Genomic DNA, 25304 nt, shown 5'->3' with positions numbered 1-25304 from the left:
AGGCTGATTTAACAAATTTCTTCTCAATGTGTTTTCTCATGGCTTCTTTTAACGCCTCTGTAAAATGGGTCCTTGGTTTACAATTTTTTTTTTGTTCCCATGGTGGCAACGTAAGCTGAATTTGTACACAATTCCAAACACATTGTAGTTTAGCAATAATTTAGTACGATATATGTTTTTAACTATGTGATGTCTTGGCTGGCCATTTGGGAGTTGAAAATGTCACACAGTCGCCTTTGCTGGCTGTGTCGTTGAGTGAGTGGGTCAGTTTATAATTAAGGCAACGGAGTTCCGTGCGTGTGTAGGAATGAAAGCTCATTTCCTACCATTCAATTCCTCTTTGAATTGCAGATTTGCACACTTTCAGATTGCTTCATGTCTAGAACTGCCAGGGATGTTTTGAATCATAAAAGAACCATGTTGATTTCGATTCTGCCTCTTTTCCGCTTGTCAATTTGGCTTGACCAAACCAAAAGCGTGCACCCACATTTACAGACAGTGGAGCAATCCGAGCTTAATTTCCTTCCGGCGATGTTAGTCACAGGTACAAGACGATCTCACGGCATCATTTTGGATTCAAAGCTCACTGGAGCATCGGTTCGTGAAGCATGCGTGCAGCCGTGGGATTCTTGCCCCCTAAAAAAACTACTGGCCTGGAAGAAATAGATCAGGATCTTTTGATGTGGGTCAACAGCAGATTGCTCGTGCCAGCGGTGACCGATATGATTGACAGCGGAGGGACGTACATTGCACACTTTTAGAACAACTGGTCTCAAATTTTAGCTCACACATCCAAATCCATCACCTCTCACTGGAAGCATGTTGGTTAGCGTTCTTTCGATTCACTATCAAATAATACCTGACGCCAGGAGATGATTTAAAATATTTATCTTTCTCTGGAGCATAGATAAATTAAATGAACAAATATTAAAAAAAAAAAAGGTGATCGTATCACCCCGAATAGTAGGCTTGAATGTCAACAAGCTTCAGCGAAGGTCACGCAAATACTGGAGGTCAAGGATGAATCATGTTAGAGTTGCCTAATGAAGGAGTCAAAGGTGTTGAGTCGTTAAAATAAAGGTCATTGTTAATATTGCGCCTTACATTAGCGCTGGCAGATGAGCAGTCTCTTTGGAGCCACTTAAGCCCAAAGCTATGCTGTTCATTTACTCGCATCCTGAGATGGATAATTAGAAAAGGCTGATTCAGCTGATTTCTGAGTCGATCCTTTTTTTTCTTCTATTTTTATACAACGAGCATTGTCTAAATTTGCTTTCATTACAAGCCCAATACCCGCTGCCGGGCAAGTTAGTTTTTGTCCGATCCATGATTAAGTAGAACCATTGTCATCCTCTCACGGCTGCCCTTGTTCATTTCCCTTCCTTTTGTATCCCTGTCGGCATTGTCAGTCAAAGCTTTACAAACTGTGATGTAACATTTCTTTTGTGCAGAGTTGAGCACAGAGAATCTGCGCACGTGCTTCCAGATTGTCAATGCCTACCTATACTTGTCTCCAACGGAGTTTCTTCAGGTGAGATATCCACAGTGCTCAATTGGAAGATAACATAATTTGATCTTTGATATGTAATTTTTTTATTCTCCTTTGTATTTACATGATTTTATTTTTGCAGAACTATGCTGAATCCTTATGCCAGTCCTTCTGTGATCTGCTGAAAGACATCACGAACGAGGGACAGGTCCAAGTTCTGAAGGTTGGTTTACATCGATGCTGACATCTGACATTTTAAGGTTATAAATGGAGCGCAAGAACTAATTTGGCCAGAAGCCTAAGGATGTTGTGAAGCGGCACAAGGAAGCACATTCAGTTACCATCTTCCTTACTCTCGTCGTTGGATTTTTTTAAAAATTTTATCTTTTTCAGGTTAGTGATAGAATGAGGCGAGTTGTTCCATCTAAATTCAAGAGCCGACTTTCTTTCCTGCGCATCAGCAGGCAAATACCAACAGTGTTTCTTCATCCTCCACCACCATCACAGCATGATATTCACGCTTTAGTGATGTTTCTGTGCACAGCGCATACTTAATGTCCAGTACATGTAGCTCCTTTGTTCTGGCTGAAAGGAACACATCAGCTCGCACAGTGTCACTCAATAACACACATGCGTGTCCTTTGCGACATGTGTGTTTTTTTGAAAAATTCATATTTTGTGTCATAGGCCAGCTATCTGCCCTTTTCCTTTTGGTCTTTCACACTTGAGCTAATTACTTGCACAGAGTGCACAAGAAAATGCCATTGATGATTCCTGCAGAGGTTTAATTGTGTGAACCCTAGTAAGCGAGGAGAGTGCTTATTTATTGGATTCATTTGAAGTCCGGAAAAATCAACAGAGCTGTGACTTTTAGTGAAGCGCAGGCAGCTTGAGTAGGGGGATATTATTTATTTATTCATATATTTTGCAAGTACACTTCACTTATAATAAAAATGAAGTGTGAGTCCGCTCTAGTTTTGCTTTTACTTTAGCGCCGAAGCAGGTTCCTCTTTTTATTTCATCTTTCTTATGCACCTCACGGAAACATATTTAACTAAAACTTGAAACTTCACCTTTCCGCTCAAACTGTAGGTCACAGCCCCAATTAAAAGCAAAGAATTTCTTTTTAATAAGTTTTTCTGACTGACACTTGTTCCCCTGCCCCGCCATTCTGTTATTCCTTTTTTTAATTTTTTTTTTAAATATATAATATTTACATAACAGGTTTCCTTGCATTTTTCCTGTGATTTTCCTTGCTGCTTTGTCCTTCAACTTCTACCTGTGTGTTTCGACAGGTAGTAGAAATAGCTTTAAAGGTTAGCCCCATACTGGGTGCTCACATGTTCCAACCCCTGCTGCCAGCTGTCCTCAGAGGTGTTGTGAATGGCGAGGTGAGTTGACCCCCCGCCTTCCCCATCCACCCCCGTCCTAATGTATGTATGGTCGTAAACATACATTTGACTCAAAGGTTGGCTGTCCCTCTAATAGAAGCTGTGCCCACAATTATCCACCGAGTGAGTCATGCAATTATGGAAAATAAATGGCATAATCTTCATACGCAGACCTTAAAAGGTATATTTGAGTTTTGTTGCCAATGAAAACAGCAGACTGGTGATCCCGTGTCTTGGCAGTGCAAAATTCAAGACAAATTTCAAGAGACAATTGCCGTTTAACAACAATTACATTTTATGTAAAGGCCGACATTTGGTTACGCCACAGTTGTGTGCAACTACTCAATTTATTTGTTCCACTCAGTTAACTTATTTTCTCCATAATAGACCGTCTTCTAAATTGCAATATTCCCTTTACTATCTGATAAATCCTGGGTACAAATAAAGTCCTTAGACACCTCTTCCAGCCTGGGTTTGAGTAAATAAATGCCCTTGTACTTTTTCTTGTCCTCTTCTGTTACAAAGATATCTTATGATAGCATTTATCGATCAATCAGCACAATTAAAAGTTACTAGACTGCTTCGTCAGCTCTCTTTTCCTCCCGCAGTGCCCTACTGAAGCACATATCTGCATTTCTTTATATGCAATCAGCTGTTTTTTGTTTCATACAGAGATACCCTGTGGTGATGTCCACCTACTTGGGCATCATGGGCCGCATCTTGTTGCAGAACTCCAGCTTCTTCTCATCGCTGCTCACTCAGATGGCGTCCGAGTTGGGTCAGGAGGTGAGAATCGGCGCCCGTCCTTCATTTCCGCCTTCTCAGCGGTCTCTTTCAACCCCCGTTAAAGATGCCTGTGAAAATGGAATCCTTCAAAAAGTGGGCTCAAAGCGAGGAGCCACGGAATTGCAAATAGTACCGTTCCCTGGCGCTAAGTCAAAGCTCTCGCCCTCTTTGATTCTGAAACTTTGAAATTGTTTTTGCCCCCGCTAGAGGGGGAATGAATCACCTACTGTTTATAGTTTGGCCTTAATCTAAACGGATAAAAGGAAAGAATAGGCTGTTTGAAAAAATCCCTCAACCGTCGCTCGACGGTGCCAAGCGGCTCTCTTCGACGCCGCCTGCTAAATGATGCGGCGAAAATAGGGAAGGTCAATTTTCATAAACAGTGAGATTAATTCAGGCACCCTCAAAGACTGTTAATATCCACTCCTTTCTATTTTGTTTTACCAGATTGACCAGTTGTTAGGCAGTGTGATTGAGATGTGGGTGGACCGCATGGACAACATCACGCAGCCTGAAAGGAGGAAGCTTTCCTCTATGGCCCTGCTTTCCCTTTTACCGTCTGACAACAGGTAAGACATATCTGTCAGTCACAGGTGACCGGGGATTTGAATCCATTCTAGGTTTTTTTTTTTTGTGCTGATGCGCAGTATACACGCTCCACCTTTCCATGGTATAATTCACATATTCACTTTTTTTCTATTCTCAGCTATTTGCCAAGATCCTTACCTGTTTGTGTGCTTTCTTTAAAGCTCCACCATGCCACAATGTGACTGCTGATAGTATCTCGTGTCAAGGGAGTATATAGTAAAGGGCAATGTAGTACATTTTACTGCAGCGGTCTGTTTTTTTGCTGCCAATAGTCTCATTTTGTACAATGTGCCTACTCACATGTTGGGAAGTAAATGTAAGAGACAATCATTTTCCTCCATTGCTGTTGGATGCGGCAATTTTTATTTTTTTGCAGTTTCCCAATGTAACTGAAACAAAGAAGGTAAGTAAAGAGCAGCAATTTTTAATCCATTCATTTTTTTTGATTAAAGATGATCACCAATTTGACAGTTTAAATAGCAATGTCCTATTTTTGAATCAAACGTCATGTTCTGGTGATTTTACATAGCGATTCACTTTTTCAGCAAGATTTTTGGACGACTGACATTTTCCGCCGCCCTGAATATGTAATGTTAGACAACCATGAAATCCTTTGTCATACCCTCATGCTTGCGCGACATTGCCAATTGGATTTGACAGCCTTGGCTGGTCGGTCGCTGCATGACAAATCAACTATCCCGCAGACAATCGCAGCTAAAATTGGAAGGGGCTTGTATCTTGATCTTCATTTCCCATTATGCATTTAATTATTTTGTTCTTTCTCTAAGAGCGACAGAGTTGTTCAACTAAAGTTGAGTAGAGCAAAGGTTGGTAAAGTTTTCTGACTCCTGCTGACAGTCGTTGGTAATTGTAGTGCTAATTTGCTAATAAGCAAGAAAGAGCGACGGATAAGGGCAGTGTTTAGCACTGCAAATTAGTTACGTGGGTCTGGTCCAGGCACCCTTTTCCCTCAATGTGATTTAAGTTGGCTGGCTGCTTAGTGTGGCCTGTGGCCTAAATCAGCAATTCTTTTTTCTGTTCTGCTTTAAGAACCCTGAATGGTCACTTATCTGTGTTTTTATGTCACAGAAACAACTTTGTCATTTGCATGCACCTTGTTGATTTTGAGATCAAATTTCACCGACTTGAATTAAAGGCACAAGTCGCCAGCAGCGCTGGTCAGTCGTTAGAAAAGCAATCACGGGAGACGTTGGATAAAATCACAACTGACGGATACGTTTAACTGTGCGGTGAAGGAGTCTTTAATTGGATTTTAGTATCCAGCGGTGATTATGCAGTCTTGCTGTTCCGGTGCATTTTTGGTCATTTATTTGTTTTCTGGGCGCACTTTAAAGTGAAAAAAGAGGTGCATTTTTGTCATCAAGTACAGTATGTGCCTATTATTAATGCATTAAGGCTCTCTGCAAGCTGTCCAAGTCTGGGTGGTGTTTTGGACTAGTTTTTTTTTCCACTTCATGCTCTTTGAGCCGTGTTATATTAAGATGCTCTCTCAAGTGTGTATGTCGCAAATAGAAAGGTTAATTTCAAATGTCAGAAGGGAAGTGTCGAGGGTGATTCCTAAAATAAGCGCTTGACAGAGTATTGATGAATGATAACGATTTTTTTTTTTTTTGGTGTTGACGTGTGTCTTTTGACAGCCGTTTAATCAAATGGCTGCATGTCCAAGTGCCATCAGTGACCATAAGTCATGACCCAGTTATTTATGTCTCTCACAGCGTGATCCAAGACAAGTTTTGCGGGATTGTCAACGTCTCCGTCGAGTCTTTGCATGACGTGATGACAGAAGATCCCGAGACGAGCACCTACAAAGAGTAAGTATGTCTGTCTGACTCATGAATTAAAAAAGGGATCTTTTTCTCCTCAAAAAAGTTTTAAGAACAAAAGCACTTTGCCAGTACCAGGAATGCAGTGATGGAAGACAAACTTTCATCACTGCATCTTTTCATTAAACCACGATTGGCATCAGCGTGGCGCCCACTCACAAGATAAGGGCAAGGGTGAAAGTGCATGCCTTTAGTCCTGGCTAGTGACTGATGGGCTGCGGCAGGGCGAGCGACACCAGTGGGAGCACATTATTGTCAAAGTCAATCAGTTGAAGAGAAAATGGCCCATGCACATCAGCTTGATGTGGGAAGGGAATAGCCTGCCGTCCTTTGAAAGCAAATCTGCCTCCGAGTATGTCTGCTCTGTGTCTCACCGAGGCATCAGACTCATTTCTGAGCTTCTTGCTGTCGGTGTTGCTCTTTTCTGGCTCTCAACGTGTCAGGGAAAAATCAACCCATAGATTTAACACAAAGGTTAGTTTTGATGTATCTGTTTGCTCGTCGATGCCTATATGAGATTTATTTAAGTGTTAGACTTCAAAATATGTAAGAAACTGTCCATGGGTATTTGCACCACCTGCAAAACATTTCAAATTTTTATTTTGCATCAACCTTGTAATAATGGACACAGTTTTATCCTGAATCCAAATATATGAGCTTTAAATGTGAAGAAAAGAACCAGATTAGTTAGATCTCAAAACTCAAAATCAAAACTCAACATTCAACTTTGCAATCAAATAAATAAAATTGCTGTTAGATTGGACCCTTTATCCTCAGATACAAGTTTCACTCGCTTGAGGTTCTATTTGGATCTTAAGAACAATGCAACTCTTATCAAAATCGCCAAATGTAAGATCAGTGGTGGGTAAACACACTTTTCCTAATAGCTACAGGACGCTAGACTCAGAAGGCTTCTTATGTTCCCCCCCCCCCGCATTTATTTGCGTGTGTGTACGCATAATGCCTGTTCTGAAGTGAGCTCCTGCAGTGCAAGTATATGTATGGTTATTAATATTAAATGGAATATTATTGTGTTTGCAGCTGCATGCTGATGAGCCACTTTGAGGAGCCCAAGCTGAATGACGACGAGGAGCCGCCGACCGAACAGGACAAGAGAAAGAAACGAGTCAGTCAAATAGCACACGCAGTATTCTACACCTTTTATTTCATGCCCCATTCTCGCCAGAGTATGATTTTATTTATTTATAAAGGCAGCTGGGCAAAACAACTGCAAACCTATAATTATAAAGTAATACATTCAATATCCCTTTTGGACACGGTATTCATTTTACTTGAATACATATTATATTATGCTTCTGGGATTTGTTGGATTTTGAACCACTCTTTTGAAATAGAAAATAGCAACAGCATAAGTGCTTGTTTTTGTTAACTATTTGAAATCATCATCATCCTGTTTTCATCCAAAAGCACATAAGAAGTCTTTTCACGCCACTGCTTGAGTTTGTCTAAATGTGTTGTGGAAAGGCTTCAGGGATAAAAGAAAATCTGACTTCTTCTTGCAATCCAAGATATATTTTTGGGAAAGTTTGGGTGCTGGGGAGTAACCAAGTTTTGAATTGAATTTCACATTCAGGCTTAGTACCCATCTTGAGATTCAGTTGCTGTCACAGTGCTGCATCATCATGTTAAGTTCAACTCTTACAAGATGAGTCAGGGTTGGATGTTTAGAAGCAACTAATGTGAGGCGAGATGTTGAAAGAGAACTGATAAGCGTCTTTAATAAGAACTGAACACAAAAACCCTTGAACAGGCATGCTGTTTGGGATTAGACTGACACGGTGTAATATAAACACCTTGGAAACATATTTAATACCGATACTCTTTGTTTATATACAGCACCTGGAATGAATCCCTGAACAAAACTGCGTGTGTTCAAAGTTAATTCCATTGCTGTTTGGTTTACAACGTACAGCAGTCTATTTTTTTTTTTTCCTGGTCCCAAACCATTTGTTCTTCTCAGGGACTGAGTGTGGATGTACGTGCTTCCCGGTGCACTTATCACCACATCCCAGACACTGACTTCTTGCTCCAAGGAAGAGAGGAGACTTAAAAGTAGCACCTCTCCCTACTTGATAATGCGTGTGTGTGTGCGTGTGTGTGTGTGCATGTGCAATGCACTTTGAGAAGAAGAATTTGAGGGAAAGGCCTGCCTTTGACATTTTACAGGACTTTTAGACTTTCTGCTGCTGATGCTTTTTCGGATATGTTCTGTAAAATAGTGTGTATAATATATTCTAATTGGTACTGTAGATAATTTGTTCGAACTCCTCGTAAAAAATTTTTACATTGCATCTGGCTGGGCGATATGACCATCAAATATTTGTTTCCTACACATGCAAGCACGTACTGCTTAGAACAGCTTTTGGAAGACTTTGAAAGTGCCAAGTAAAAAATGCATAATAATGCGCTTACTTATTCCAAATTTAGAAAGTGAACCCATAGGAGAGGGTGGGGGGGACACACTTTGCTGACAAGAGACTAAGTGGACTTAAAGCCATTTTGTAGACACAAAAGGAGCAATTTACATTTGGAATGGATCTTTTCACACAGACTAATGGTAAAATTGTGCTTTGTGGGACATTATGAAGGGATACCATACTGTTCGAATCCAGCTCTGTCTGACTTGTGTCCTTGGGCAAAACACTTGACACACCTCGCCTCCCGTACCACTCGCACTGCATGCAAATGTTTGGTGGTGGTGGCAGGGGCACATTGGTAGCCACGCTTTTGTCAGCCTGCCTGTGGCTACTCTCAAGCAGAGTGTGAATGCGTGAGCGCATGTGTGTTCAACCCTTTCTTACACTCTTAGACTCGTCTTACACTTGTTATTTTTAATATGAAACATGCATTGAAAAAATTTTAAAATAATATCTCGGCTCTTATGAAGCCATTTTTTTTCTTATTGCCCACGGTAAGAAGAGCGTTCAACTATTTTTGCAATGAACAGAGTGGATTAAATTTTCAATGGCCTCAAATAGCTTAAGGTGTCAGACTGTCCCTTTAGCACATCTCTCAAAGTGACTTTTGGATGTGAGTTCCTCTTTGTGTGCACATTTTACTCAAATGAACAGACAGGAAAAAAACTGGCATAATTCACATCGCAGGGAGTCCACACACGTGAGTTTGCTTCGATCAGGTAACGAGATGCAGATTTTTATTGAGATTAATCAATGGATTATATGATTATTCACAACTGTTATTGTTATTCGATTTTTTCATCTCCCCTTTATTCTTATATTTATGAACCGTTACCCTCCTTCAGCTCATCTGTCACTCTTGTGGAGATATACGTATATTCATACGAAATGACTTTTTGTGCATTATGTATTCACCCTGAGATACAGAAGGCATTTGTAATGAAGACGTTTGCATTTTGCTCTCTTATTGCTCGCAATCTCAGCAGACCGCCAGTGTTAGCATAATGTGATTTTTGGGGGGAATTACAGACCTCTCTGACTGCTATTCTACCCCAGCACATAGAAAGATTAGCCATTCTGCTGCCAGAGGCAATGCGCAACCATCTCATTGAGTTCCCATCTCGACGTTGCCATTTGATCATGTCAGTCCCCACACGGAGCGGGGTAATTTTGCAAATACTGTACGCTGGTGTTTACCATCTTCAGAGTTAACTGTTTTTATGATGCCCATGATTGCATTCTCAGACAGAACCACAATATCAAATGGCATCATCCTTTTTCAGGCTCTACCTTGTGTTTGGATGAAACATAATTGCCTTTAAGTTTTTATTCTCACTTTTATGTCTTCATTGGGATGTTTTTCTCACCATGTTAATGGGAGTCATTAATATCAGATCAGATGATTCAGTTGTTAAATTGATCCTAATACAACTTAATTACCGATATGGCTCACGGTGGCTCATTACTGTACAAACTAATCTCTGGCTGATTGTTTGCTCAAAAGACTTTGAAGCAAGTAATTGGAGATGCAACCGGAGCCTAAAACTCCACCGGGGTTTGTAAAATATTGCCGGTACTCGGAGTACACTGTCACACAATTTATGATTAATTGGGATTTGTTGAAAACAGATGGGAGTCATTTAAATAAAACACTCACCTTGAATAATTGGAAGTAAAAGTTGTTAGTCTGCCTGCGTTTCACACGGGCTTTGTCAGACATGGAAATACAGGATTGATTAAAATGGATTTTTTTTATTGTTTAATTATTCTACATGACGTACAAAAATAGTTGCAGCAAAGTAATGTTTATTTACAAAACACATTTATTGACTCCTTGTAAACACTTGCCTCAAAGGTCAACAATCCATTTTGTATTCCAGAGTGCATTTTCAGTCCAAACAAGTAACCTTGTGGAGGATTTAAATTTTGACATCAAGCGTTTCAACCATAGGCGAGCCTGTCACATACTCGCTCGGCGAGACATAAGTTGTCTCGGTTTTATACGCGTGGGCTGGATTTGTGTTGAAAGCGTACACTAGTCCTGGTTTGATAACCAGCATTTACGCCCTCCACCAATTCCTATTAGCGAGACATATTCCAATTTGTGCAGCCTCATTTCCTGAGCAAATGACTGCAATCAAAATGTAATCCTCCCACTAAACCAAGAGACCATAAAAGAAAGACCAAGCAGTGAAGAGTATTTATTTTATTTTCTTGGTCCCGTTACACCCTTCTTACATGTCTCACCTCAGCCATCGATTAAGTCTAGACGCTGGTCACTTACGGTAATGATTGAATTGATCTTTTGATCAATGTCACATCAGTGTCCGACTTAACATTTACACTGTCCAACCATCCTTTAAGAAATGTCAAAGCAGGATCACATTGTTGTCGAATCTTGAGGGGAAACATCCAATTATTGTTTCTTTAAAGAGCTTCACACTTTTACGATCAAGCCTCGGTTGTTTCAAAATATTAAACCGATTCTGCCATTCTTTTAAGAACGAGTCAATGTTGTAAAGGTGTCTAAAAAAGACAAGAAAGGCTGTGTATAAATGCAACCTGTTTATCTTTTAATTTAGATCTTCTGCTAACAAGGCAATTAAAAAAAATCCTTTTTCCCCGTCTGATTATTCGCTTCTACCAATCCGCCTCATTTATCTTTGACTTTGTCAAAGCCTTGGGCTGCCTCTGTATCGATGTTGTTTTTCCCATCATCCCTCCAAGTCCACTTAGTCCTCAAGCCTCTCTTCAGCCCTCTATCATATTATTTGTGCTGTGTATCACCGCCTAAATCGTTTTGCACGTCACTTGTGCATGTTTCTCTCCACTTGCTGTTGCCAAAGACCCTCTTCACTAAAGGGCAGAACACTTCAGCATTTGTCTTTTTCCACCCTCTTTTTACTCAGACACAAACTGTTTAACTTCCTGACAGTTCATCGTCTTGAATCAAATACCTTGAATGAGCTGCTTGCTAATTTAACGTTGCCCAAAGTTGCAGTTTATTTTTTTTTTAATTCCTTGAGTATCAGCTAACTCTTTTAAAGGATTAAGTCTATTGACCAATCGATACGGCTCAGGCTGAACCTCCTCCCATCAATCCCCCTGTGGGTCACTCACTGTGAGTGACACCTCATGTATTTGTAATTTCTCACATAGGGGAGTTGGGAAAAAACTCAAACCGACGAGAATCGATCACGGTGGATGATACGTTGCTTGTGACAAATGGGACAAATTAAGAACTGCGTGACGGTCGTGTCACGCTGCGGCGGAGAAGCTTCGCAGCTGGCCGCGGTTGCAGATGTCGTGTCAAATATGAGCTCATCGAATTAACGTATCTGAGGCACTTCTTGGTTGATGCTTGAATTCATCAGACCTCACGTGAGCGTGTCGGCACACACCGTGTTGCCGACATGTGGTAAATCTGTGTGGCGATTAGTGCTACATTTCAAATGCCTCTCAAGCAGCAAGAAATGTGTTTTTTATGGTTGCGCCAGTCTGTTAGATGTAATATCTCCAGATTCATGAGAGGACTTCCTGACTCAACTTTCACTTACTGATTAGATTGTTGACCAAATGTCAAGGCCACCTTGACTTCCCATGTTTCTCTTTTCTGTGAATGTTATATGGCTGGGGGAAACTTGTCAACACTCTGAGAAGAGCAGGAACTCATCAGAATATATTTAACATTCTGTTCAAAACCATGCACATGTTATTACTGTGCATTACTGTGATTGATGGCCCCCCGTTAAGTCTTTGCAGTCATACCTTGACTTAAAATTCCTTTCAATTCATCCATTGATGTGTTTTCTACAGAGCTGATCCTGTGGTTGTCAGCCTATCCCAATTGATAGTGGCTGGAAAAAACTCACACAAGCATTCTGAGATTCAACCAATACCATTCGTTCACACGGAGCCGCTATTGATGAATTCATTATTACGATGATGTTCCCCATAGTCGAAAACTTTTCTAGTGTATTTCATTAGATTTACTAGCACACACAATGTTCTTCTGCTTCACTGGTGTATGCATGATCCCTTCCCTCACCTTGCTCTTCTCGCCTTTTCACCTTTCCTTCCCTCAATCTCACACTTGCATCGCCTCTCAAATTTCTCCTTTGTTCTTCTTTGCTCCGTGCTCCTCTCGAGCCTCCGATTTTCCTCAGGGGTGATAGCGGAGTGCGCTTGTTTTTCCCAGATAAGTAGCTCGTGTCTTAGCGCAGCAGGTCCCCTCAGCATTCTCTCATCTTTTTAGCTCAAGCTTGTTAGTTTTGCTCCTATATCTGTCTGCTCAATCTTATCCATCCCCTCCTGTGTTTGACACACTAGAGTCCACATTCACATCTAGGTTGACATTTTCGACAAACAAGTGTTTTCTGTATTCAGTACTAGATATTAGAAATTGCCACTTTTTACTGGATTGAAAGATGGGTAACTTCAGCGTCAAACTTTTACCCAAGGTCAAGCCGCATCTTAACTCAACTCAACAATAAAGTTTGGTTTTTTTTTTCCCTGGAAAATGTTGCCTGCTATCTCCAACAAATGACGGGTAAGCTGACAACACAGAGCAGAGTCGTCAGTTAGTAAATTATGACGGTCATATGCTTTTCTCATTAAGACACTCCCGCAGCCACTCTTCGGGAGTTTGATTGCTCTATAATGGCAGCAAGCTAATGAGCAGTACAAGTGTCATGATTGGCAAGGGACCAAGAGTTGCCATTTACAATAATGTTGCTCTCCAAGGGCTCCAAATGATTCTTTTCATGCCCTTTCCACTCTCTTGATGGCCGCCGTCTACAGTGAGGGCATATGCAACTTTGGCTGATTAGGTGATTAAAGAGAACCGCATGCTGTTTGTATGTCTCCGTACGCCGACCTAGTTTCAAAGGGCAGGCTGACGAAAAAACAACACCACAGTAATTTGTTTGTTGAGGGGACGTGATAAAAGTCACCGAATGCGATTTTGATTTTTACCAAAGTCTTTTAGATAACTAGTCCTCATCACACAATATGTCATCAAATCGTGTGTGTGTGTGTTGCAACCTTGAGCTCTGCCGGCATTGAGCAACAGATTTTTTTTTTTGTGTGCATTTGTCGCTCCGCTAGTCTTTATAATTTAAATTCCACGTTTCTTTGCTTTTGTCTTCTCCGTTTGTTGTTTTCACTCTGAAAAAATAACTCATCTGAGCTGCTGTGTTTATATGTCAAAAATTCTGTTGCCTGTTTTTCTTGCAATTGTCCGTGCTGCTTTCATTATAAGATACCTGGCAGCTGTTGAATATACGGGGGAGGGATTATTTCAACCTCAGGTTTTGGGGTGGACATCGAAATTGGATATTGCAATGTATCTTTGTTGCCTTCTTCCTTTTGGTTTGTGAGTGTAAAACACTAAGGTTGTTTATGTTATGATGACATCCCTGGCAGGAATTAATGGGATGTGGAATCATTTCTATGGCTGCCAGAGAACTGGTTGAAAATCTACTTTACGCTCATTGCCATCACAAACTTTGTGCCTCAGGGCCTTAGAGTTGTCACCCTGCATGCTAATAACATGATAGAAATGTTATTCGGGATTGATTTTGCAAAAAAACACACCACACTGAAGGCATCGGTCAGAAAGTCTTTTGACTTCTTGCCATGTGCCTCCATGATAGTGAAATGCTTTTACTGAATAGACTCAAGGCGGCAAGAAAACAGAGGAGTCGAGCCAAGTGGATCTGTGGAGTTTCGTACTGCGGGCTAACAGAACAACAAATTGCCTGTGGTCAAACTGGCAGAGAAAAGCCCTTAACACATTGGTTCAAAGGAGCTGATTCTGTGCCATTTAGCAGTTTTATCACTGTGAAACATGGTCGATGTGATGTGTGAACTGCTGATCAAAGTAATTAAATGGTCCAAATTGAACCGGCTCGATTATTTAAAGGAGACATGCAATTTTGTTTCCCCCCACAATTTCAAACAGTTCCTAGCTGTCCTCATAACATGTTTGTGACCTGCTTTTGGCAAAACTCCCAAAGGAATATGACTAAATCAATAACACGATACTGGATGATAAAATTTGTTGGGCTGTGTGTGTTAACGAGAAAGTGAGCAATGGTTCAGGTTCTGTGCAATGGCTGCGCTTTCCTCATTGATAAATAAAAAGAAAAAAAATGACATTCTGTCTTGTATTGCAGTTGGCCCTGGAGGACCCCGTGCACAGTGTCTCGCTTCAGCAGTTTGTTTATGAGAAGCTGAAGGCTCAGCAGACCCTTCTAGGGGACCAGAGCTTCAGCAGCCTCATGGAGACCGTGGACACGGAGCTCGTAAAGCAACTCCAGGAGTTCCTGCAAGGTTTCTGAACCACATCCACAGTCCTTCACCACCGTTCACAACACACCGCTGCCGTTTAATTCTCGACGCCTTCTTTCCTTTCAAGAAAAGATACCCAACCCAACACGTGGATGACTAATCCGGATCTTCCCAAACGCTGCCCATGTTATGCCTTATCTATATTCAGAACGAGCTTTGCCCATTCCCCCGCTAACGCCGTTAAAAAACTCGATTGCTTTATATTCCTTTTATAAAAAAAAACAAATATAGGCTATGTCTGTATTTACCGTGATTTTGTAAAACATCAGCTCATTCGAGCTTCCACTCATCTTCTCAACTTGCCGTTTCTTCCGTTTGTGTGGTTTTGAATTGGAATGAGTGGAAGTGTACTAACCAAAAATTGTTTGCGTGCAAGGGACTGTTCAAAGGAATATTCCACAGACTGGAGCCAAACTGAAAGGAAACCAGAAGGACTTGTAACAGTGTTTACAAAATCTATTCTTTAAAAAAAAATAACTAACCAAAAAAAAAAAAAAAGAAATGTAATTTTTGTATGTATGTAAAATATGGACAATAATCTGCATGGCTATTTTAGTTTGTTTTTACTTTTGCATTCCCCCCACCCCTCCCTCCATGTTTTAAAGTGATGTTGTCATAACCAGAGGTCAAGTTGAAGTAACTACTGAGGTTGAATTTTTTTTCTTTTTTTTTTGGTTATGTTCTCATCTCGAAAATTGGTGACGTTTCCTTTTTTCAAGCCATTGATTCGAATGTGGAACCACATTATGTATATATATATGTACTGCTGCTAATTGTGGGCGTGTCGGAGCACTTTAATAACCAAAAACTTCCTTCTCATCACTGCTACGTGTTCCTCAACACAATGACTATCAGCAGGATGCCTTCACTTAAGAGTCATACTTTTTTTGTCAAAATAATGTGCCAGTACCTTATTTTGACTTTTATTTGCCCACTCCGAGTGAGAATATATTTGATTTAGTAGTGGAACCAGTATTCAGTACAGTTTAATTTCATTCATTGATCAACATATATTAAGTCTTAAAATGTTTTTTGAGCTCCGAACCTGAAAGCGATTGTGTGGAAAATTGAAAAGTTCATAAGGGAACTTAAACTCTTGGGTTGAGCATAATAATTAAATTAGGTGAGAGTTCTATTTTATTGCACAATAGTTTTAGTTTTACACAAGATGGAGATAAACATGCAGCCAACGCCCCGCCTTGCGGCCTCTAGCTTAAAACACGGCTCTTCTTTTTTCAAAGTGTGTTTCTTGATTCCGTTAACACTAGATTATCTCTCTGCTCGTATTATGTTAATAGGACAACTTTGCTTTTGAATTTTGTTTGTTTTGTTGGGAAGGGGAAGAAAAAACCCACAAAATAAAATGATCCTTATCTCCCCCTTATGCTTTCAATAAAATGCAGTTATTCAGTCCAAAAGTTAAACGCTCTATGACTATATGACGAAAACGCAATATTTGTTTACTGTGATTTCATCATCCCAAGAGTCATGTTTTTTTTCCTCTACTGCAATGTTGCCGCGACGAATCTGTATATCAGTCAACACATTATCACCTGTCACCTTGAAGGAAACTAATATAGGAGCTGAATCACAAAATCTGCCTTTTTTGATTGACAGAGGTATTATTTTAATAGTTGGGCTATTGTGGTTGTAGTGAACTGCACTGCTTCCAACTGAGAGCCTTTTCTTGAGCATCTTTTGCAGAGATCCTGCAAAATTGGCTGAGAAGTAAATGTTTTTAATAGTAGCTCCCCCGCAGAAGACAATTTTTTAAATCCCCATGGCATTTCGGGGTACACATGATTGGTGTCCGTCTTACGTTACAGGTGCCTGGATCAAAAACTTTAGACTCTTGATGTTAATACTGTTTGTATTATACCAACAATGTAGCCCATTAAGCCCAAGTTTGAAACACAGAAACTTTATTGTCCTTCTCAGCAAGACTGTTTGTTTCTCCTCACTCCGACGATAAGGCAGCGGACATTCGCTAGTGGCCCAGCCCGCACCAATTTATCTTAGAGGATCCGATGTACTCTCGGACACGTTGGCCTCTTAAGTGATTTATGGAGTGCGAAGAGACTTCTAAGGAATTCTGTTCACAGAGGCATTCATTTGACTTGAGCTGGACTCCAGCAAGTCTTGTCCTCGGTATGTGGGACTGCACCTTGGACTGGAGTACTGCTCCCATACGGTACAGTGTACTATTTCTGACAAGTCACATTGACAGTGGTCAATTTCGCAGTTTCCAATTGATTCTGTCAATTGACAGGTCAGGAAACAGCTGGCCCTGTTGTTACACCGACCGGGCTTTAAAAAGCTTTTAACCAGTCTTGTCCAGCTTTCGAAATGATGAACACTAGGCTAACATGTCTATGCTCGATACAATTGGATGGCATATGTCAAACTGGGCAGTGGTGTGTAACGTGCGTTTTATTGACTGGAAAAGAGCTTTTAAAAATGACCTTTGAGACAATTACCTCTAGCTGTGAGCGAGCTTGTTCTTTTTGCAGCCGGACCATTCCAATGGCAGCGGCCTAATGGGTGAGTACGACTTTTTTTTTTTTTTAATCACATTGGTGTCTGTAATTAAAACCAACCACACGTCACTCTCTAAGCAGAAAACTAGTCGGAACAAGATGAATGACTTTTTCCCTCCAAGTTGTGAAAAATCCATTATGGTTACACAGCGTAAAACTCGTTGATATGAGCGGCATAAAACAACAGAGGTGGAACTTGATTCACGCCTGAATGCCAAATATTTTATGAGGCTCAATCCTCTTGCTGTGGTGAAGAGGAGAAAAATACTAAAATGTCAGTCTTGAAGGAGGGGAAGAATCAAAGGGGTGAGATGTCACATCAACTTTTCTTCAACTTGATTTGTTGTAGCTGCTGGCTAAAACAAACAAACTGGTCCAAAGCAAATTAAATGGGGGAGGAGGTGGGGGGGTATTTTCTTTTTGTGCTATGCTATACTGTCACTGTGTAGCTTTTCCTCAAATAATGGCCATTGCTCTATTTGAATGTTTACAAACTTTTATTGACCCACAGCACATTTTTTTACATTTCATTTTGTATCAGTTTAATCACTCACATAGGCACTCAATGTGAGTGGTTTCTGCAAGGTTTCTATTTTCTCCGGATTCTGCGTGCAGATTTTCATGAAGCTGAAGAAATTACACGAGCCAGACAGAAAAGTCAGCATGCAAGGTATGTATATTTAAAAATGAATATATAAAAGAGAGCTTAATTAAAATACACTAAACATGTCTTCATGTAAGGAATAATTGTATGTTTGTCACAGCATGTTGTATCTTAAACTATTTTTGGTATTGTCCAAATTGATCTAACACTGGTTAATGAAGCATACACTGTATGCCATTTATGCGGATAAACCTTTTTATTCTTCCTTTCCAATTGAGTTATCTTGTTTCCGCTTTGGTCACCGGTAGAAATGTCTCAGTTATTTTATGTTCTTTGCTTCTTCTGTTTCCAGTGGTACCCATCAATGAGCCCTGAGACTTTCACAGAATCAGGGAAATTGTGTATTGACCAAGTCGTCAGTCTTTATTTGTTTTGACAGGTCTTTCATGCTTTTGGCTGATGGAACCAGTTGAAGAAGGATGCTATTGTGAGTCAGGCTGGAGTCCATAAGGTGAGTTGATCTCTGAACACTATTTTCATTTCTCACTGACATGATATTCTCAGGATTATCAAACTATTATTGCGTTCTCTTTTTCCCTTGGTTTTTCTTCACACCATTTAAACGAGTGAGTGTCAAGCCCACTGTGACATGTTGAAGACAGCTTCTCGAAATAATGAACAGTCTGAGTTCCTTTTCCTGTGAAGAACTAACCATAAGATGACACCATACGTGCTCACGACGATTAACGAAAGGAAAGCCGACTGCATTTTTGCTTTCATTCTAATGTCACAGCAGAAATAGACTCATGAGCACAAAGTGTTTTTACAATCATCTTTTCCACTGCGAATAATGACCTCAATTTCTTTTGCTCCGATGTGGTCTGTTGCTCCAGTTGCTTTTTTTTTGTTAGGGTTAAAGATTCAAGGTTGTGTGTGTTGAAAAAAAATCCTTGTAGGCTGTGAAACTGGGCCAATCTGTCTGGCATCAACAAATAAAAGTTCTGTTCAAAGTCACCCAAATCACAATCATCTCACTTTAAGATACCCGGAGATTATTACGAACAAAATAGTACCTGTTGTCTCACAAACAAATGCAGCGGGTGTCAGCGTTATCACCGGGCTCCCTGACATGACAGTATTAACAGGCAGAATTCCGTAAATCTGGCTTAATCCTCCCCGAAATGGAAAAAAAAGAATCAGTGATAAGCGGCAAACACACAAAAGACAACAGATAAGCGTCGCATCTAAAAAAAAAAAAAAAAAAGGGCCGCAACATTCTCTTATCGGTGGTGTTCTAAATCTAAAACATCCTCTTATCAGTTGCGTGCCATTTTAAGGCACTCAGGCCTATGCGAAACAAGAAGAATGGGGTCCAACTGAAAGAGGATAATCAATGTGAAGGACAGAGAAGCACTGAGCTGGCTTTTTTACCAAGCACTCTGTTTAAACCCAATTAAAGTTATTACAGTAGATGAATACTTGACTCAGATACATATTGCATGTCCTCCAAAACGTTGCCCTAGGCTTTAATAGATGCTATGCTGCAATTAGCACCAAATGACCATTTTTTTCCTTTCCTCACTCGGTTTTAGTTGTTATATTAGTGGTTGTCAAACTGAGGTCTGTGGGCTCCCATGGGTCGGGGACTGCAAACTAAATAAATTAATTCCCCTACATAGCTTGGAGCTAATTAATAGCTCTGATATAACTGTGTCACATCATCTAGTCAAACTCGAGGCTGGGCGATCCTTTTTTCTAAAGCTGCATTTCTTGTTTTCTTTTTGGAGGTGACCCAAAAAAAAAAAACACTCCGTCACTTCTTGATGATTGTCTCCTCCTGCAAATATTTTGTTAAGACACCGAAGCATGAGATGGTACATGATAACTTTTATCAGAAAAAGACAATATTCCCTGCCCATGTTTGCAGCTGCCAGTGAATTTCCCTTGAGCCTTGTCTTATCTTCTGACCTTCGACAGACACCGGAGTCACCATCGGCACTGTTGGATAAGCACTGGAAGGATGGCGCAGAACATTTTCAGAGGTACAATTTAGAATACTTTGTGGGTGGAGATAATGAGCTCATGCATCCACTTTCTGGGTTATTTTCCAATCCAGTGGCCGATAGGGATGAGTGCACTTCATTACCTGATAATTGGCCGAATGGCATCTATTAAATGAAGACTTGTTTGTGAAAGGTGTTCCTGGTAATTACGTCATCCACCTACTGAGATGTTTGGATGAGGGTCTGTCATCATCGCACAAGTCGGTTAAGTTCTGCAATGTGCTGAATGGTCACCTCTCTCCCCTGGAGGCTGATTGATGTCGGACATGTGGGAATTTTTGCCACCATCTTTTGAAACAAATGTGACAGACTGCAGGGTGTCGTCCGCTTCAAGGGGGTCACTTGATTAGCCTTGAAAAATATAGTCATCTTTTTTTCCCAACAGTATAGCACTCTGACAAAAATGAGATATACCAAACTGTTGAACTACCTCAGATTGCCTTTAAATTCTGATCACAGCCTTTTAATATCGCAGACAGCATGATGATGTTCCTCTAAAAAAAAAAAAATGTCAGAAGCTTCTCAACTCCCACTGCCTCAGATAGCTTTATTCTTGTAAAGTGGAATTAATGTTTGCCTGTAGGTGCAGACATCTTTCTGAAATACCTGATGACTCCTCTCTTCAATTTAATGTGAGGATTTTCATGCAGAGGAAGGGATTTGATGAGCGCCCGTCAATCGGTGGCCCCTTAGCATCACATGTGAGCATTATACTCCATGCAAATGATGCAACTCATTATTATTATTATATTATCATCTATAATGGGATTACGCCTACAATAATGTTAGGGAGTGCAAGTTTCTAGTGTGATGTCCCCTCTGGAGATGTTCTGTAAAAAAAAAAAAAAAGTGTCTGGGAATGTGTCTATATTTACCTTCTCCACATGACTGAAGGCTCTCATGCGCTCTTATGAAATATACTGCAGCGATTCATGCACCCCACTGAACTATGACATTTGCAATGATTGAAAATTTTCATCAAATTTATTGGTACCCGGCTGTTATTTTTATGTGAGCGGTCATAAGGGCGACCGTGCAGACCCTCCAAATGTTAGCTGACCTAGAAGATGGAGACACAATACTTTGGGCATCTCATACTAGTGGCTGACCTATTAACACTGAAATAAATGATTTTTGTAATAAAAAAAAAAAATCCCACAAATATCGACCTATTTGTTAAAAAAAGTAGACATTATTCAAAATAAACTATATCTCTTTTTTTATTTATTAAGCTGGTTTTTAATGTATAATGTGATTGCTTAAAGATCTTTTTTTTCCCCCACCAGTTGAGAGTAATACATCAAACTCTGTCACATGAATTCGACCATTTCCACTTTGAGGCTATTCAGGTGAGTGACTGCAGGTACAGAAGTGAGAAAATGTTTTAAAAATCCAGCATCTATTTGTCATCCTAAAGTTTTAATGTGGACATAAAACTAAGTTGGATTTAAAACACATCTAAGAGTTTGCCCATCTTTAGATTCCCTTATATTAGAAAAATCTCCCTCACAGCACACCACCAACCAAAAAGGTCTTCAAATATGTTTACTCTGAAATACTGACATCTCAATTTACTTGCAATTGTACTTTCTCAAGTGTGAAATTTGGTCCTGTTTAGTTCGAAACAAAGCTTCTTGCCATTTTAGTGGCAGAATTGAGCTGCATGGTACAAGCCGAGAGCAACATATTTCTTTATGGCCACTTTAAAAATATTGACTGTGCATATGCAACATACCATACTTTGATTTCCAATATTATTTTTTTCTTTTCAATTAGTAACCAATGTTTGTTTTGCTTTTCCAAATGTAATAACACAAAAATGTGTATACATACATCATCAGACTCGATAAAAGCACTAATTATTTGAATTGTGTGCTTAATGAGTTTTTCCTTTCTTCACTTAAATTATGTTTTTCCCAAGATTCCAATTATCATATAATTGCGTTATTATCATTGACAAAATGGATTCTATTACTCTCGTCTCTTCACTTGGAAAGCTCTTACTGTACAAGTGAAAAGTGCCAGTAGCTGGTATGGACACCCACAAGAACATTCTATTCCTTAGTGTAGCCTCGAGCAGAGCAAAAAGTACAGGCAGCTCTTTCCTCAGAGAACCTCTCTTACTTTGGCTTCAAAAAGCCTGACATCTATTCTATATTTCATAGGAGGCTTTAGAAGTCTCTCTTTAGATGCAGCTTAGGCTTATTTGCAGTCAGTTCTGCTGGAGTCGTATTCACTAACCTTTGTGGTGAGGTTTCTTCTTGCTGTACTGCGAGCTCTTGTTCTGCTATTGGACCTTTTTGGATGTGTTACTCACGATGCATCGTGACCTCTTTGGTCACAGTCATCATGGCAGTGCTGACACATGCCTGACTGACATCATATTTTCTTCCTTGTAACAATCTTTCTTTTGTACATACTGTAGAGTGAGGGAAATCATTATTTTTTTCTCGTAAAAATAAGTCTATTTGATTATGGTAGTAGAATGTCAGTCAAAAATACATTTGGAAACTTCATAGTAAGGTAGGCTTGGATGTGAAAAGCACAGTTGTGGCTTTTTCGTGCCACACAAACATCACATTGCCTTCTTGCGTCACACACTGCAGGTATCTTTTGTTTTTCTGCTCTAGATTAGCCCTCAGTACGGCTTTAAAGAAACTGGAAATTTTATAGTCCTTTGAAATAATAAATATCCATCCATGCATTATCCAAATTCCAAAACACATTTTAGAAACGTTTTGTTGTTATTGTTTGTGTACTTATAATTTTAAGGGGCAGTTTGGCTGCAAGATGGTGGGAGGTGAAATTAGAAATCATCATGTTTCCCTGGAGTGGTAATAATATTTTTTCCACACTTTACCGTGGATGAAAAAGAACTATACACAGTCTTTAATTGGCAACCTCGCTTCAAAGCATTAAATTGCTCTTATTTGCTCAGCATGTCTCCCTCAGTGGGAAGAAGGACCGTTACTGGTGCTTGTGCTCGTTTCAAAACAATCCAATTGACATTGACAACTGCAAATCAATACATGTGACCGATGAAGTACGCCATCTCACAAAGATCAAAATAGCATTACCACTTTTTGTAAACATGTTTTTATGAAATGATATGTACTGTGCCTTCAAAATGAGCACAGAAGTATGTTTACTAAAAATGCTGAATTTACACACACTTATCACTTTGGGGTATCCTCGCTTTCCTTGCCACTGTTTTAGGAATTTATGGATGTTGGAGTTATTATATTTAATTTACACAAAATAAGCTTACGTTGTTGCAAAGTGGCGTTTATTTTTTTCCCCCATGAGAAGATATAATCAAATGTGAGGGCTGAAGCGCACCACCTTTTGTGAAATACTTAATACAGTGAACTTCTGTAGTTGACCGATCATGACATTTCCAAACTGTTTCGACTTTCATTTTCCCACTAGAGTATGTGAGGCTCACTCTCTCTACTCCAACTTGTATTCAAGCTACACTTATGAAAAATACTAGCACAGAAGCTCAACCCCCTAAAAAGAAAGTTGTAAGTTGTACAGAAGGCCTCCATTGATTTCTCATCCATCATGCATGAAGGCCTTCCCCTTCAACATGTTTGCAAACATCTCCACGGTGGAGCTCCACTTGCCTCTGAGGCTTTTCCTCCAAGGTCCGATTTTTGGAGCTACTGTCATGCACTATACATATATAAATACCACCATCGTGCATGTTAAATGAAAAACTCTCTTGACAGTGTCAAACAAACTCAAAAGCCCACTAAAAACAAACAACCAGGCTTGAGTCCTTCTTTTATGTAAAAGAAATGTCACAACAGTGTGAATGGCCATAAAATCGTGGTTCTCATCTCGAGTTAATTAGGAAGTATAACATTATTGACAGTGATTTATAATGGCACCGTGATGATTTATTCAGTTTATAAAGTGTTGATTTGCGTCCAATATTTTCTGGCCAAATCCTAGGACCACTGCTGTTACACTGCAGACAAGTTTTAGCTGTTGCCTGCTACCTTGCTTGTACTAGTTTCCACACGTGTGCACATAAATTAAAATCATAACTTTAAATTAAAGACTCAAGTAATCATACATATAGCAAATCATACAAAGTGTTTATGCACTACACAAGTGTCCCCAAGTAAACCAGCGTTCAGGGTTCTTTTTCCACATACGTGAAATATAACTAGGACGCCCTCCCTGTCGTTTTTCACATCGGTCCCAAACTGTGTTGACCTTGAGTGAGAGAAGAAACATTATAGTGTACTGGACGTCATGGAGTGATTGATTGGTCGCCCATCGGTCTAAGCCCGGTGCAATTCCAGCGTCGTGTGTCGTACTGCGTTGTCAGATTAATGTCAGAGAACCGCTGTATATTACACTAAATGTCCCATCACCTGTATGGACAATCAATTCCTATTTTATGGAATGTGCTGAGTTGGGTTTTTTTTTAATTAATGTATTTATTTATCAGTTTATTTATTTATTTCATTTTTTTTTTATGGGGTGGAGGTTAGGTAGGAAGATTATCACAGGATAAAATAGATAAGTTCAACAAAAATGTTTAATATCAGCAAATATTGTGAAGATTTGCAGTTTTTGATTTTTCTTCTTTGGCTTTTTATGATGCCACAAACTTGCCATTGAAAGCTGCAGTTTCAGGGTTAAAATGATGAGTAGTTTTACATTATTTTAGTTCTATTTTTACTGTGGTTAACATCTTCTACAACATCTGATGGATAATGATGTTGAAATGCTACTTAAATCATTACCTGTGTGGCTTTTAAAAGCTTTATGGACCCGGAAGAAATTAATTTACTCCATATGATTTCCTATGGGAAGAAAGCTTTGAATATAAAACGACTTGTACGTCATCCTGCATCACAGAATGGATTATATTGGCCTTTGGAGCTTCCACTGTATTATTTTTATTTCATTTTTATTACAATTTCCATTTATTTTCCAGGTGGTGACACTCTTAAAAATGGGACTGGTGGACAGTTGGGAACTTTGCAGATAAACATGCCGACAGTGGCCATCCATCTCCCCCAGTCAAAGGAACCTCCACCCATTTATTTTCTGCCACCCTATCAATCTGTGTCACACACACACACACACATGCTCACACACACATGCGCACACACACACACACATGCACACAAACATGCACGCACGCACACACACTATATGCATTGAAAAAGCCTAAGATCTAAGATCGTGACTCA

The 25304-nt window shown here is 39.9% G+C and overlaps 1 protein-coding gene and 2 long non-coding RNA genes across 3 annotated transcripts in view; 2 read left to right on the top strand and 1 right to left on the bottom strand.

Moving 5' to 3' along the window:
- Nucleotides 1–16311, top strand: part of ipo11 (importin 11) — a 52232-nt gene extending 35921 nt beyond the window's left edge. Inside the window, exons 23-30 of the mRNA XM_088376786.1 lie at nucleotides 1452–1531; nucleotides 1632–1712; nucleotides 2785–2880; nucleotides 3553–3666; nucleotides 4114–4235; nucleotides 5991–6086; nucleotides 7140–7224; nucleotides 14713–16311. Coding sequence (XP_088232912.1) covers nucleotides 1452–1531; nucleotides 1632–1712; nucleotides 2785–2880; nucleotides 3553–3666; nucleotides 4114–4235; nucleotides 5991–6086; nucleotides 7140–7224; nucleotides 14713–14877 — 839 coding nt within the window. The 3' untranslated portion in view covers nucleotides 14878–16311. The remainder of the gene's footprint in view (nucleotides 1–1451; nucleotides 1532–1631; nucleotides 1713–2784; nucleotides 2881–3552; nucleotides 3667–4113; nucleotides 4236–5990; nucleotides 6087–7139; nucleotides 7225–14712) is intronic.
- A 3693-nt stretch (nucleotides 16312–20004) lies between these two features.
- On the top strand, nucleotides 20005–25092 carry LOC148397804 (uncharacterized). Its single transcript, XR_015858470.1, has 3 exons — nucleotides 20005–20070; nucleotides 21378–21440; nucleotides 25046–25092. It is a non-coding gene; the product is annotated as an uncharacterized LOC148397804 (long non-coding RNA).
- Nucleotides 20377–22493, bottom strand: LOC148397805 (uncharacterized). The gene is made up of 3 exons (XR_015858469.1): nucleotides 22333–22493; nucleotides 20522–20585; nucleotides 20377–20442 (listed from the first exon to the last, which is right to left on the bottom strand). It is a non-coding gene; the product is annotated as an uncharacterized LOC148397805 (long non-coding RNA).
- Nucleotides 25093–25304: the final 212 nt, after the last annotated feature.

The sequence above is a fragment of the Syngnathus floridae genome, chromosome 5 (genome assembly GCF_059516105.1).
Source record: "Syngnathus floridae isolate MCC-2025c chromosome 5, RoL_Sflo_1.0, whole genome shotgun sequence".
Taxonomy (NCBI): domain Eukaryota; kingdom Metazoa; phylum Chordata; class Actinopteri; order Syngnathiformes; family Syngnathidae; genus Syngnathus; species Syngnathus floridae.
Note: the sequence above shows the minus strand (reverse complement) of the source record. Positions and strands in the feature narration are given on the sequence as shown.